The sequence below is a fragment of the Emydura macquarii genome, unplaced genomic scaffold, assembly GCF_026122565.2.
Source record: "Emydura macquarii macquarii isolate MOO-44397 ecotype Brisbane River unplaced genomic scaffold, CSIRO-AGI_Emac_v2 contig_1713, whole genome shotgun sequence".
Classification (NCBI taxonomy): domain Eukaryota; kingdom Metazoa; phylum Chordata; order Testudines; family Chelidae; genus Emydura; species Emydura macquarii.
In genome coordinates, this window is record NW_027131850.1 from 2,331,090 (window position 1) to 2,344,681 (window position 13,592).

Consider the following 13,592-nt stretch of genomic DNA (forward strand, 5'->3'; position numbering starts at 1 on the left):
AACATGCATTTTAATGACGATTCCCTATATAAACAGACTGTATTATATATTTGCATCTGTGGAAAAGGAAGTTTAATTAAAGTATGATTCTTCTGTAACTATCTCAAAAAAGACATTGCTCCCCAGTGTAATATGCTCAATAAAAACATGTTTATTCTGACTTTGAGTTTTCATGGATGACAAAGTCTGGATATTCCTGTCTTTAAAGCAGGCCCTAAGAATGTGTGTAGTGATGCATGGATGAGGAGCAATACAGGAATTATGACACTGGAATATGCTAATTATATATCCAATACTCTGTCACTGAGAACTGTCGGAAGAAGGTGGAAAAATGTAATGCATCTGGTGTTGTGGTAATATCTCATGAGAGAGGAATTTCTTCATGACTTTGACTAGCTCCTGATCCTACAAACACTTACGTACTTAACTTTAAGCATGTGTGTAATCCCACTGATTTCAATGGGACTATTAAGATTGGGGCCCTTGTGATCAGTTTATGCCATGAAGCATGGAAATAGGCTGTGAAATTTAAAGCAAACAAAAACAAAACAAAAACCTACTTTTTTTTTTTTTTTTTTTTTTAGTACTATGCACACAAAATATTTAATAAATTCCCAATTATCCTAGGGTCACTGCCCAAAATCCAGCACTTCATACTTGATTATTTGACTTTAGAAAAAGTTAGACAGCTCTATAACCTACATTTTTTTCACTTGATTCTTTAATGAAAGGTGGATTATAAACACTGCGTAAGGACAGCATCTTAAGTTTCTAAATGTCAATAATATTCTCTCTTTGGGCATAGTTTTACCATAATTAAGCAAAATGTACTAAGTTTTGCACTAAATTTATGCAGAAAACGAGTTAAATAGCTGTTCTATGTAATTTAAATGGAAAAGGTATTGTTTCAGGAGGTTGTAGTGGCTGTTATGAATTCTCAATTGTACTTTGGTGCAAAAGAAAATTCAAAATACAGGGTATGTCTACACTGACGGCGGCAAAGTCGCCACCATCAGATCAATCCTTCTGAGTCATTGAAGACTCACTCAATCGATCAGGAAAGTTGACCTAGTAAAACCACCTCCTCAAGTGGCATAGTGCTGCACAGTGCAGTGAAGACACCGCACAGAATGGAAGTACAGCAGTCGATGGGAGTTATTCAAGCTACTCTGCATAGCTTGCGTAACTCCCGTTAACTACCGCCGAATTTCCAGGTAAGTGTAGACCAGGCCACAATACAAGACAGAGGTACTTGGGAATTATCTTATCCAAACTGGAATAAGAGATTAAAATGAAAATGTTGTGCTTGTTAAGGAAACTTGTGAAGCAGCCTGCATAAAATGTTTGAGAACTGCAACTCCGCAGATCATGTCTGGAGCAGGTTGCTTGTGATATTCAAAAACCATTTGAATGCATTTCAAGAACATGCATTTCAGTAACTATGTAGGTTAGAATATTGCAAACACTTTTACCCTATTGCCACACATAATTGTGAGAACCAGAACTCTCAATAGCAGATGAGAAGCAGCTAGAAACTTTTTATAATGTCATGTACTGTGATTACATGGATAGTGAAAATGAGTGCATACTAAAACAATGTGATTGATGCTAGTATATTTCTGTCAAATATGAATCAGGATAGGAGAGCATATTTGGAAGAATGCTGCAGTTGCAAGAATGAATGTCTTGGCAGAGATCCAAAGAAAAAGAAAAAGCTATAGCTAAACAACATCAACTTGTAGACTGATAATATACTGGCGCAGGCAACCCAAAGAGTCTGTACTCTCCCTTCCATCACATTTTTAGAAAAATAAAATTGTAAATAAAACATACACTGGAGCCACTAATTCACCTTCCTGTGCTTCCTCTGTGCCCAATAAAGCTAGTTATTGGCATTACCTTCTTATTCATACTCTGAATGAGTCTGAGTTTTAGTGATTATTAATAATTGAAGATTAGCAGAGTCATTAGCCTGATTTCCTTTGATCATCATCCCACAACAAGCAAAAAAAGGATGAGGCAAGAAAGAGGATAAAGTGTTGGATTCTTCATTCATAAGGAGCCAATATAAAACTGCACTATTATGAAGATACAGTGGTTGACTAGCTTTCCATGATAAGCCCAATTTTATCACAGCTACTCATCCAACCTTATCTTCACCCAAACTAAATAATCTCCAAGAACCTTCTCATATGTGTGCACTCCCCTCTGCCAGAGGAGAATTAAGGTGTGTGTGGAACATTTACTCTGAAGTTCCAGACTTCCTAACACTTACTTTGTGAAAACATTACTCTAAAGTTTGAATTTACTTCTCTGTAAAGAATAATGCACATTGATATTGCTATATGAATAGGGAAGATTAATAATAGATCTGTGTTTACTGCCACAACCCTATTCTAATGACGATTTTTTTTTTTTGGTCTATGCATATTACTTAGCAACAGCAACAAAACAGAGTGAAATTAAAGGAAATCAAAGACAGATTCACAGCACTAAACATCCTGAAATCAAAATAGTAACTTTCTCTCATCACCCAAATAAATAATAAAATAAGATGTTAATATGAGAAAAACAACCATACATAAAATTACTGGATGACTTTTCACATTTATTATCAGTGGGAAGCAGACAAATTGATGCAAGCAAGGAACTGAACCAGCAAAAACAAAAAACTTTCTACAGCCCAATTCTTGTTACAGATCTATTCTAATGCAAATTGAAGGAAGGAGCTAAAACTGGATGTAGAAGTTTCATGTATGAACATTTTTACCTTTGGCTGAAAGGATTTTGTTATAATGAACAGCCATGTGATCCCTGATCAGGTACTGGTTATTTAGTCTCCGGGAGGAATCAATGCAAAAAGCTATAAAATTAAACACATTTGAATGTTATAAAAATAATGCAAAGATAAATAGTTATTGATTGATAACAGTTCAAACCCAAACACAGTTCCAAACAAGAGCTGCAAGGATGGCAGGCGGTGTTACATAGTGGAGGCCACAAAAACAAGAACATGGGCCTGCTCTTGCCTTTGTCCTGCCAATTTAACAGGCGACATGCACCAAGGGGACACCTGTCTTTCCTAACTAACAACTTCAGAATCATGTTAGTTTGGGGGAGGGCACTGAGGCTTTCATTCACCCCTTCATTCTAGGACGTCATCTCTCCCTGCTACCTTTTCCCTTTCCCTGCAGTGTTGGTTTAAACTATAGCCTCAAAATCTAGCGGCTAAGCACTGTCATTCCATCTTCTGCAGGATCATACTCCAGCTCTAAACAAACCAAACTGCAAGTTGGTAATAAAAATGTGTGGCAATGCTCTCTCTTTACAACTGAATAGTGTAAATCTGACAGCCTCAAATCCAGGTGTTCACCCATCAATCCCATGCACTTGTCTCTCCCACATTAATGGGCTGGTTTGGTAGCATTTTCATAGTTAAAATGCTGAGTTGATAAAGTCCCAATTTTTCCATCACTTCCACTGCATGCATCAAACCTTACTGAGATCAAGTTGTTGGAGTAACAATCCAGTCTCTTTGCTTGCAAAGGTGAACAGAAAAAGCTTTAAAAAAGTTTTATTCCAAATCAGTAACAGAATGTGTGTTTAAATTTCATCAGTATAAATAAATACATTTTAAAATAATACTCAGTTGTCCCTCCCCTCCATTCACCTACCAGCCCCCAAGGTGAGGACTGCAGGAAAATGCAGTAGTCCTCAAACCGTGGGACGCACCCCACTATGAATATTTTGAGGGGCACGGCAGGGCTCAGGCCAGTCCCCATAGGGGGTAGGGAGGGAGCGCCACCAAGCCCTGCTCTACTTCCAGCTCTGCTCCATTGTCTGCCGCAGCTCTGGTCCTGGCCTCGGCTCCACTCCCGACTGTGGCTCCCGGGATGCATGACAGAAAAAGTTTGGTGACCACTGCTTTAGTGGGAGTTCAGCACACTCAGCACCTTACAAGATCAGTATCATCCCTAAATCATGTTCAATCATTTCTTTTTATTGAAACAATCTTCATGTCATTCATGTTTCAGATATCTTAATGGCACAAAAATTTTAGATTGGACAGAGTTCAGTAAGTCCCTAAAACATAGGCCCTGTTTTAGCAAGGCATTTAAGCACATACTTAAGTGGCTTACAGAATAGAGATGGGATTACTCACAATCTTAAAGTTATATTATACATGGATTACTTAAGTGCTTTGCTCAACGGAAGCCATAGCTCCTTCATCACCTGAATGGAAGCAAACTCAGTATCATATTAGAATACTTTGTTATTTCTTTTATTGAGCCATTAGCTCATAAGAAATAACACTTAAAGGAGTACTTTTACCTTTTTAGCTATAATGTTATGTATTCTAGCCAGCAAAAGCACCAAGACATATAAAACCTACTTGTGAAAGGACCAAAATGTCCTTTCAGTAAAGCACATCTATTTGTTACTACTATTAAAACCTCAGTAAAACTGAGTTTATGTTAAAGGTTTTAATGAAATAAACATTTTTAAAAAAAATCATAAAACGAACATGTCCCTACAACGCAACAGTGACAACTCTTATCAAATCATACATATTACTTACCATTGCTCTGAGTACTTAAGTGTCCTTTAAATGGGCTTGCTGGACCACACCTGGGAATGGCTGGGTATTCGCTCACTTAAACAAAAATATCAAGCAATTAGAAGGAAATACATATTTTGACAAATAGGATAAAGCAGAACATGTTTCTCTAAAGCTACACAGGTCTGTTTAGATCAGTTATTATAAGAAATTTGAATCTGTGGTAGCCAATCAGATAACTGGAAGGGTGGACTTATTAACATTATAACATTAAATAATCATTGCAGTTCAATGAGCTTCCCATATTACCTAAATGCCAAAATATCACTGTAAAGGGACTAGGTGGGTGAGAATGTATTTTATTGGACCAACTTTTGTTGGTGAGAGAGACAAGCTTTTGAGTTTACATAGATCTTTATTTAGAATGTCACAATTAAATACAAGGTGGCTCAGATTGTGTAGCACAGGGAATGGTTCCTTGAAATATGTGTTCACTACTTATGCTAAACAACATGCTCTGCCTTATATTTAGCTGTGACACGTGAGTACATTTCCCAGACCTGAAGAATAGCCTGCATAAGCTTGAAAGTGTGTCTGTCTCACCAATAAACATTGATCCAATAAAAGATATTACCTCATCCACTGTGTCACTCTAATATCCTGGGACTGACATGGCTACAACAACACTGCAGACAAAGTAGGATTGTGATGTTTTCATAGATTCATAGAGTTTAAAGCCTGAAGGAATCATTATATCACCTACTCTGACCTCCTGTATATCACAGTCCATTAAATTTCATCCAGTTACTCCTGTACAGGGCCCAATAACTTGTGTTTGGCGAAAGTATAACTTGTTTTAATGTTTTATTACAAGGACTTTAAATCCATTACATCAAATCACTGTTGTATGTGTAATCTTCTCAGATGATAGCTGCTGATGTAATTTAGCATCATGCCCATAATTTACACCGCTAAATTCTGAATGTTTTAAGAAACAAATAATCTGTGCTTTTTCCTCCAATGAGACACCATCTTGCCACTAAAAGGACTTTGCTTCAAGGTATGCTGTATTTATAAGGGTAACCTGTTTTTGCACTGGCTGAGGTCATTAAAAAAAATAATCATTCAACTTCCCAACAGTTTGACAGACTGACACAGACTCTATTTGATATCTTTAGACCTAAAACAATCACAGTACACCTATTCTATGACAAGTATTCATGCAAATGCTTACTCTAGTACCAGTCGTTTGGAGTAACAGAAGAATAAGCATCATAGGATCGACTTATTCTGCTCAGAATGCCTTAATATTAAATGCAGCAGCTGTTGATCACTGGTCAATAGTTTATCCTGTTGACATTCAGTATGATTTTCAAAAGCGCTTAGCACATTGAGTACACTCGAAAAATCACATCTATTGTCTCTTATATAAATTAGAATCTTAAAAATCACCATTTGATTTCACTGAGAAACTCCAATTTTTGAAGCAATTTTTAAAAGGAGATAATGCAATTGTTACAAGCAATAACATGCACAAACCTTCACTCTAAGTGGCGAACCCCAAGAGTTTAAAATATAAAACAAACAAAAAGAAAAAATCCACAAGGTTTTCTAAAACAAGAAAACAAGATTTCTTTCTTGAAGTGAAGGTGCTTCCTCCACTTACTATTCACTATAATAATTTGCAGCCAATTTCAAAGAATTTCATGGTCAAGGCTGAACTAGCCCATTCTCTCTCACCTGTAGATGTTAAATGAGCCTGAAATGAACATGTGAATGACTGCCTTACAACTGATATATGGTATCACTGTAGTGCAAGTAAAAACACATGACAAGGTGTATAGTCATAAGTAGATGTACACACACCTCAGGTGCTCTGTGAGGTAAGAGGCTGAAAGTAACCAATAAGTGTGATTATCTAATACAACTGCATCCTTCGGTCTCTAGTACAACTACATTACATGAAATGTGTTATGTTTTTTACTATATTAATTTAAAAAAAATAAATTAAGCTATTTGAAAAACTGTGGAGAAAAGAAAGAGGTTTTTGTTTTAAGTGTAGGGATATGTAGTATTTTTTTAAATTAATTTTTAAAATATAGTGTTTTTTTGTTTTGTTTTGTTTTTTTAATCTCCCAATTCAAGGTCCTTCAAATTAGGAGTAGGAATGTAACTTTTACTATTTAGATTAACACCAAAAGCTAGTCATCTGTTTTTTCTGAATATGAATAATCAAATATCTTGCTGTGTAAGACCTCCATTTTTGGTACTTTCGCTCTTCTCTCTCTTACTCTGTATCTTTTCCCCCCCATTCTTCATTACTACTTCTATCCCTTCTTCTTTCCTGGTTGCTTCACTTTAATTCCCATTCTGTTCTTTGGTGCTTACCCTTCCTTCCCAGTCCAAATCCCTCTCCCTTCCCAGCACCTCTGCTCCATGTACAAGCAGAGAAACAAAGTGAAACTGATAAAATAGAGCAGTTCTCTGTTATGGCCCTAACCCTCCAAAAATATACACATCTGCTTAACTTTAACCAGATGAGTAATCTACTTACATGCTTAAAGTTAAATACTTGGGTAAATGTTTGCAGGATTAAGGCCTATATTTGTTGCTTCTGTCACATGAAACATAAAACAGTAGAGAAAGTAGAGGGAACAGGACAAAAATTGGTTTGCATCTGATGATTTCTAAAAACTGGCTATAAACTATTGGACCCTTTTGGTTCTCGAAGACTGTAATTGCTTCTCGGCCTATTAGAGCTAAGATCAAGTGTAGGGACATCTACGTAGAGCACGTCACCGGCCACCGGCAGTACCAGGAGGAGAGGGACGGAGCACCACCGCGGGACCCTCCTTCCGGACCGGCGGACCCAACCGACGACCACCACGACAGACGCGGCGAGGAACGCACCGGCGGACGCGGCGGAGGACGCACCGGCAGACGCGGCGAGGGACACACCAACGGACGCGGCGAGGGACACACCAACGGACGCGGCGAGGGACACACCAACGGACGCGGCGAGGGACACACCAACGGACGCGGCGAGGGACACACCAACGGACGCGGCGAGGGACACACCAACGGACGCGGCGGCTGCTGATGCATCGGACTTAATGGGGGACACCCCACTTTGTATGGACTTATTTACTCCATTTGTTAAAACCCCCAAATAGTAACCCATAAGCATACTCAGTGACGCTCCCCCATTCCCATATACTCCCTTGTACCCTTTAACGCCCACACCATCACCCCCCATCCAGGACCCCGCAGATTATCCATCGTTATTCTCCCCGGACTTCCAGCCACTCCCCTCACCTCCCGATAACCTGCACACAGTCCCTGGATGTTATATATAACTTCGCCCCTTTAAAAATCTATGGGTTACCTGTTTGTTATTTTTTCTGAAATATCTTCTCAATAAAAACTTTCAATCAGATCACCGGACACCAGCAATACCAAGAAGAATGGGCTAGAGCGTCAATGTGAATCAGCGATGAGATGCGAATCGAAAGCCTTTTTCTGATAAATCGTATGTACTGAAGGATTAGCTATACCATAATTCTCACTCAATGAGGGTCAACCCGCTTTCATTACTGTATCTACTTCTTACAAACCATACTTAAACGTAACTTTTGTATGAACAATGTACCCTCTTACCCGACTGCTTGTATTTTAAACTGTCAAACCTATTACCCTCCATCTGGGATACCGCAGATTATGCTTTCCTTGTACTCTGACTTCCAACCAAATTCTGTACCTGCTGATATTCTGTACATTACGCCTGGATGTCCAAAAACTCTTGTTTAAAGAAATTATCAGGTATAGAGTTTAAACATTATCTTTAATAAACATTTTTAAATCTGTTCTTATCAATTTAATCTGATTACATTTTTGTAACCCCTGCCCCATCAGTTTAGTTTGATCAGATATATCCTCCGCCTCCATGCAAGGATTCTACATATTTACTGCATTTCTCAAAACATTTAATCGGCCGAAACATTATCTAAAAATTTAAAACCATTGTTAATACAAATCAAAATAGAAGGGAAAATCTTAAGATGTTTTCCTGACTAATTTTTTTGATAGGTGCAATGATTTCAATAAGGATAAATTAGTGAATTTCTTTCTGCATAGTTCATTAAATACTATAGATCCTGAATAGATAATCAAAACCACTGTGAGATGGAATCTTCTTTTCCTAATGCTCATTTTATAATATAACAGCATTTCTAAACCTGGGCTGTCATAACACTGAGAGAATACATAGTTCCATTACGCAAGCTCTTTAAATGCTTTTTACTGTATTCCAAATGTAGGTATGTTACACTTTACAGAAACAACGCATAAATGCTATAGAAATCTTTTGACTATTCCCTAGGAGTGGTAAATAGAAAAAGGAAGGAGCTATCAAGTCCATTAGGCTAAAAGCATCTATCCATTTTGTTAGGTACTGCAATGGCAACTACTCTTGAAAAGGACAGGATTCATCTGTTGCTAATTTTCATATTCAGCTAAATAATTTGAGCTGCATATTGTAACCTGGGTTACTACATATTCACATCCTGAATGTCTACTATACACACCGATTATTTCTTCCCTACAAGAAATAAAATGTGTCACATCCAGGCTGTGCCTATCAGTTCTTCTTTTACAACATCTTTAAAAACTGTCCTTTCTCCTGCATTTAAATCACTATCTCTTGGCTCTAACCGTAGTCAATTCTCTCCTTGACTACTGCAGCTTCTTCCCCCTGACCTCCCTACTTCTGACCTGCCTCTTCTCCAATACATATCAAATGCCACTAGCAAAACCATCTCTCTTGATCAATGATCAGATCATTGATGAATTCCTCCACTGGCTTCCTCTCACCTTTCATAACTGATTCCAATTTATCAGCCTCACCAGCAAGGTTCTTTACATTTACACTCATATTTTCATCTCTGCTCTAGAGTCTTTTTCAACATTGCCCCTGTGACTACACTGAAGCCTCCTGACTACGTATTACTTGTGTTTGTGTCTACAGGAGTATTTTCCTTTAAATTTTCTATTATTGCATAATAACTGGTGCAGATCCACTGGGGCTAGCCAGGGTAGGGCACTACTGTGAACAACTGGTTGCTGCTTTTTAACTATCATGTCACCTAGACCTCCTACGAGCAAGCAATGACAATACAGGGGTTCAAATACTGGCAGATAGTCTATACTAGAACTCCCGTCATTATTAGCAGTGGTAATATGATGGAAGGAAATCTGAAAGAAAATGTTAGTGTAGATATATTTGTAGCCTTCTTTCTGCCATCTGCAGCCCATATTCCACGTTGTCCTGTTGGTTGGACTAGCTTCCTTTGCCTTGTGTGCCAGTTCATTTTAAAGTCATCCTTAACACACTCCTTCCACAATGTCCTTCAATGAGAAATTTATATTTATAGTTTTAGAACAATAAATATAAATATTATATTGAATGATAATTTTAAAAAAATTAAAATCTTAAGCATCCAACAACAAATGTGAAAGTAATAACCTCTAGCAATCTGCTCTTCGCAGGAACTGCTACCCTCTTGTAAGAGCACCTCTCCCCTTCTTGTCTTTGTTGATATCTTTCCCCTCACCCCCAATGCTCTGTTACTTTTGTGTGGTGTTCATGATCTAATTTAGACCTCTGTCCTGCAAAGCATGACTATTTGAACTCAATAGGACTGCTCATGTTTAATGTTATGCAGATATGTCCTTGAAAGATTGAGGCCATAGATTATAAACTTGAAGAAGCAGGGGACTTGTATTTTAGCTGATTATGAAGACATTCAGCACCTATATAATTCAGAGATCAGGGCCAGACAGATCATAGAATCAACAGATTCTCATCCAGAGCTGATCAAATTCAACCTAAGTTTTCCATCACTTTGTAAGTGTTGTATAGCTGAGGCTGAGAATACCAGAAACGCACATTTTATAGCCAGCTGTACAGTTATGAAACAAATCTCTAATGTATATTTCAAGTGAGTGAACCATAGAGAGAATAGTTCAGGCACCATAAGACTATCCCTTTGTACACTCTTGTAATTATAATTATCCTATTCAGGTAAATTGTACAGTTTGGGTCTAATTTTAAAGGTGTTCACAGATGTGATGCTCCCACTGTCTTCAACTGTAACTGTGGCTCCTCAGCAGTCCTGAAAATCAGGCATTTTATTTTTCAACATTCATTGACATTATAATTTTCTGCTTTTGCAGATGGATATATCACCAGCAGATGGCATACTGTTCAACTGTAAGAAGTGAAATATTTTGTTACTGTATCAGTCTTTTACTATTAATACATCCGACTTGTAAAAAAACAAAAACAATGATCAAGATCATCCATCTACCATAGGAAAACCCAAAAGACAGGACCAAGAGGAAGATATCTTGCAGAGTTTCCTCTGAATCTTTCTTCTGGGAAGGAGCAGGATCTGCCCCCCAAACTGCACAGACCTCAGGAAATTAGATGAAGACACAGAGCCCTCTAAAAACAGGCATGTGGTTCCCCATAGACTCAAGAAGACAACATTACGTCAGTTTCCACTCAAATCGAATTTTCAAAGTTATCTTCACAAGCACAAAGACTAGAGATTCAAATGTAAGGCTTATACTTGGGAACACAAATGCAGATTCTTCACCAAATTCCATGGCTACAAAATATACGTAAGCTTGACAAAGGGCATGTTGTCTGGGGGACTTGGATAGTCAGTAAGTGAAGATGACTTGTTCTGGAAAGATAAAGGGGGAATAAAGGTAACTAATAAGACTTGTACCTTTCACTTCAAACAATCTAAATACATTCTGTCTACTGTTAGAGCAGGGCTCGACAAATTTGCTTCGGAGCTAGCCCAAAAATGAGCCAGACAACGTGGACCCAGCGGCAGGGCGCCTGGCCGGAGCGCGGCAGCCCTTCTCCTCTCCTGGCCCCGCCCCTCTAAGTGGGTCCAGCGGCGAGGTGCCCTGGCTGGAGCGCAGCAGCCACTCCCCCCAGAAAAAAAACTAGGCACCAGACTTAAATTTCTAGGTGTCATGGCAACCTGGCGCCCGGGATTTGTTGAGTCCTGTATTAGAGAGACAAGATGGGTGGGTAATATCTTTTATCAGACCTTGGTAAGAGAGATGGGCTTTTGAGCCACACACAGAGCTCTCCTTCAGGTCTGGAAAAGGTACTCTGAGCTTCACAGTTAAGGCCTTGTCTACACTAGAAAAATAAGTCAACAAAAGATATGTCAAGTTGCAGCCATGGGTGGCTGATGTCCACAGTGCTCTCGTTGGGGTGCTGGAGTGCATCCTCACCAGAAGCACTTCCACTGACTAAGGGGGAATCTGTGGGGAGCTGAGAGACCCATCTGAGAGTCTCAGCTCCCTGCCGGGAGCCCACAGGCTCCCTGTGGGCTGCCCCTCTCCCCCCTTACAGGTCCCAGCCAGGAGCTAGGGCAGCTGCAGCGGGGACTTCTGCTGTCCCCTTTCCCTGCCAGGAGCTGGATTCCAGCTGCTAGCATCCCGCCTGGTCAGGCTCCAAGCCAGAGTCGGGCTCCAGCTTCCCACATCTGGGCTTGGACCCAGAAGTCGGGTTGCAGCCACCCACCTGGTCCCGGCCCCAAGCCGGGAACCAGGCGGCAGCTGCCCGCATCCATGCTCACAGCCAGGAGCCAGGCTTGGAACAGCCCGTGGCTTGCCCGGTCCCAACTGCGAGCAGCTTGCAGCAGCTGGGGCTTCTGGCCTTGCTCCCAGGTGGGAGCAGGAAACAGCTCCCCAGCTTTCTTGTCAATTTCACTGCTCCACAGGGCAGTGAAATTAATAAGAATGACAGCCCCTCCACTGCTGCAGGGGGATGCAATGTCTACAATGACATTGCCTTGCCCTAGCTCTGTGGACAAAAGCCCTACACCTCTCAGTGAGGTGGTTTTATTTTGCTGAAAAAACTGGGCAGTTTTGTTGGCAGGAGGTGTGGATGGGGGGTGATGCAGTGTGTACACACAGCACTGTTTTGTAGACAAAACCTAACTTTTGGTGACAAAACTCTCTAGTGTAGACCAGGCCTAAGTGCAAAATGGAACAGATTGTTTACTATAAAGTAGTTAGCACATATTCTAAGGGATCATTCAAGAAAGAGTGGCCGGTTAACAGCTCCACAGTCATAGGACAAAATGTCAGGGTTAGAGGGTTACAGATTGTTGTAATAAACTATAAATCCAGTGTCTCTGTTCTGTACAACTACACTGCATGCAACAATGGAAGATATCGAATTTAGCTGTCTGAAGCTACAACCACGTCTGTCTAGAGTTGTAAATCTGCTTTATCTATTTAAGGCCTGATCCAAAACCCATTTATGTCAGTGGGAATCTTTCCATTGATCACCCTTCCCCTGACTTCAGTGGATTTTGGACTAGACTCTCAAATTGTAAATTCTCTGGGGAAATGATCATGCTTATACAGTGCCTAGAATGATGGGTTTCCATTCCTGATTGGGGACTTTTAACACAAAAGCAACATAAATAATAACATTTCTGATTAATAAAGAACCTTTACACCTGTGCTTTTCTTTCCTTGTAAGCAAAAGGACTCCATTGTAAAACACATTTGACCACAGATTTAAGATCTATGCTAATACATATATAGAACTGTACTGGGAACTGCACAAACCAGTTCTGGTTTTATTTAGGAAATTACTCAGATTTAAATGTGTCTCATTTCAAGAAAATGAACTTTTCCTGCCAATAAGTGTGTGTGTATACATATATATCCTAATGCATGTAACTGCAATAGGAAGTCACACATTTCTTCAAATTCAGAGATATTGGATTGTTCACCCGGGGTATTTTACACAAGCGTTTTGTCATACTGTGCAGCTTCCCAAGGTACAGAATGTAAACAAAGTTAGTTAACACAAATTAGAAACATCAAAAATCAATTAGGTTCTTTAGCACATTGTTAATGCTTATAACTACCTCCTTTTGTGGGCGTTGCTTGCAAATGTAGGACACAATGCAGTGCAGAAGGGAAAACTGGATGA

At 39.5% G+C, this 13,592-nt stretch overlaps 1 protein-coding gene across 1 annotated transcript in view; it reads right to left on the bottom strand.

Annotated features, from left to right (window-relative positions):
- Nucleotides 1–13,592, bottom strand: part of SPATA7 (spermatogenesis associated 7) — a 77,185-nt gene that overhangs the window by 50,295 nt on the left and 13,298 nt on the right. Inside the window, exons 2-3 of the mRNA XM_067556358.1 lie at nt 4,580–4,654; nt 2,771–2,863 (exon numbers count right to left, since the gene is read on the bottom strand). Of these exons, the coding sequence (XP_067412459.1) occupies nt 2,771–2,863; nt 4,580–4,654 (168 nt within the window). The remainder of the gene's footprint in view (nt 1–2,770; nt 2,864–4,579; nt 4,655–13,592) is intronic.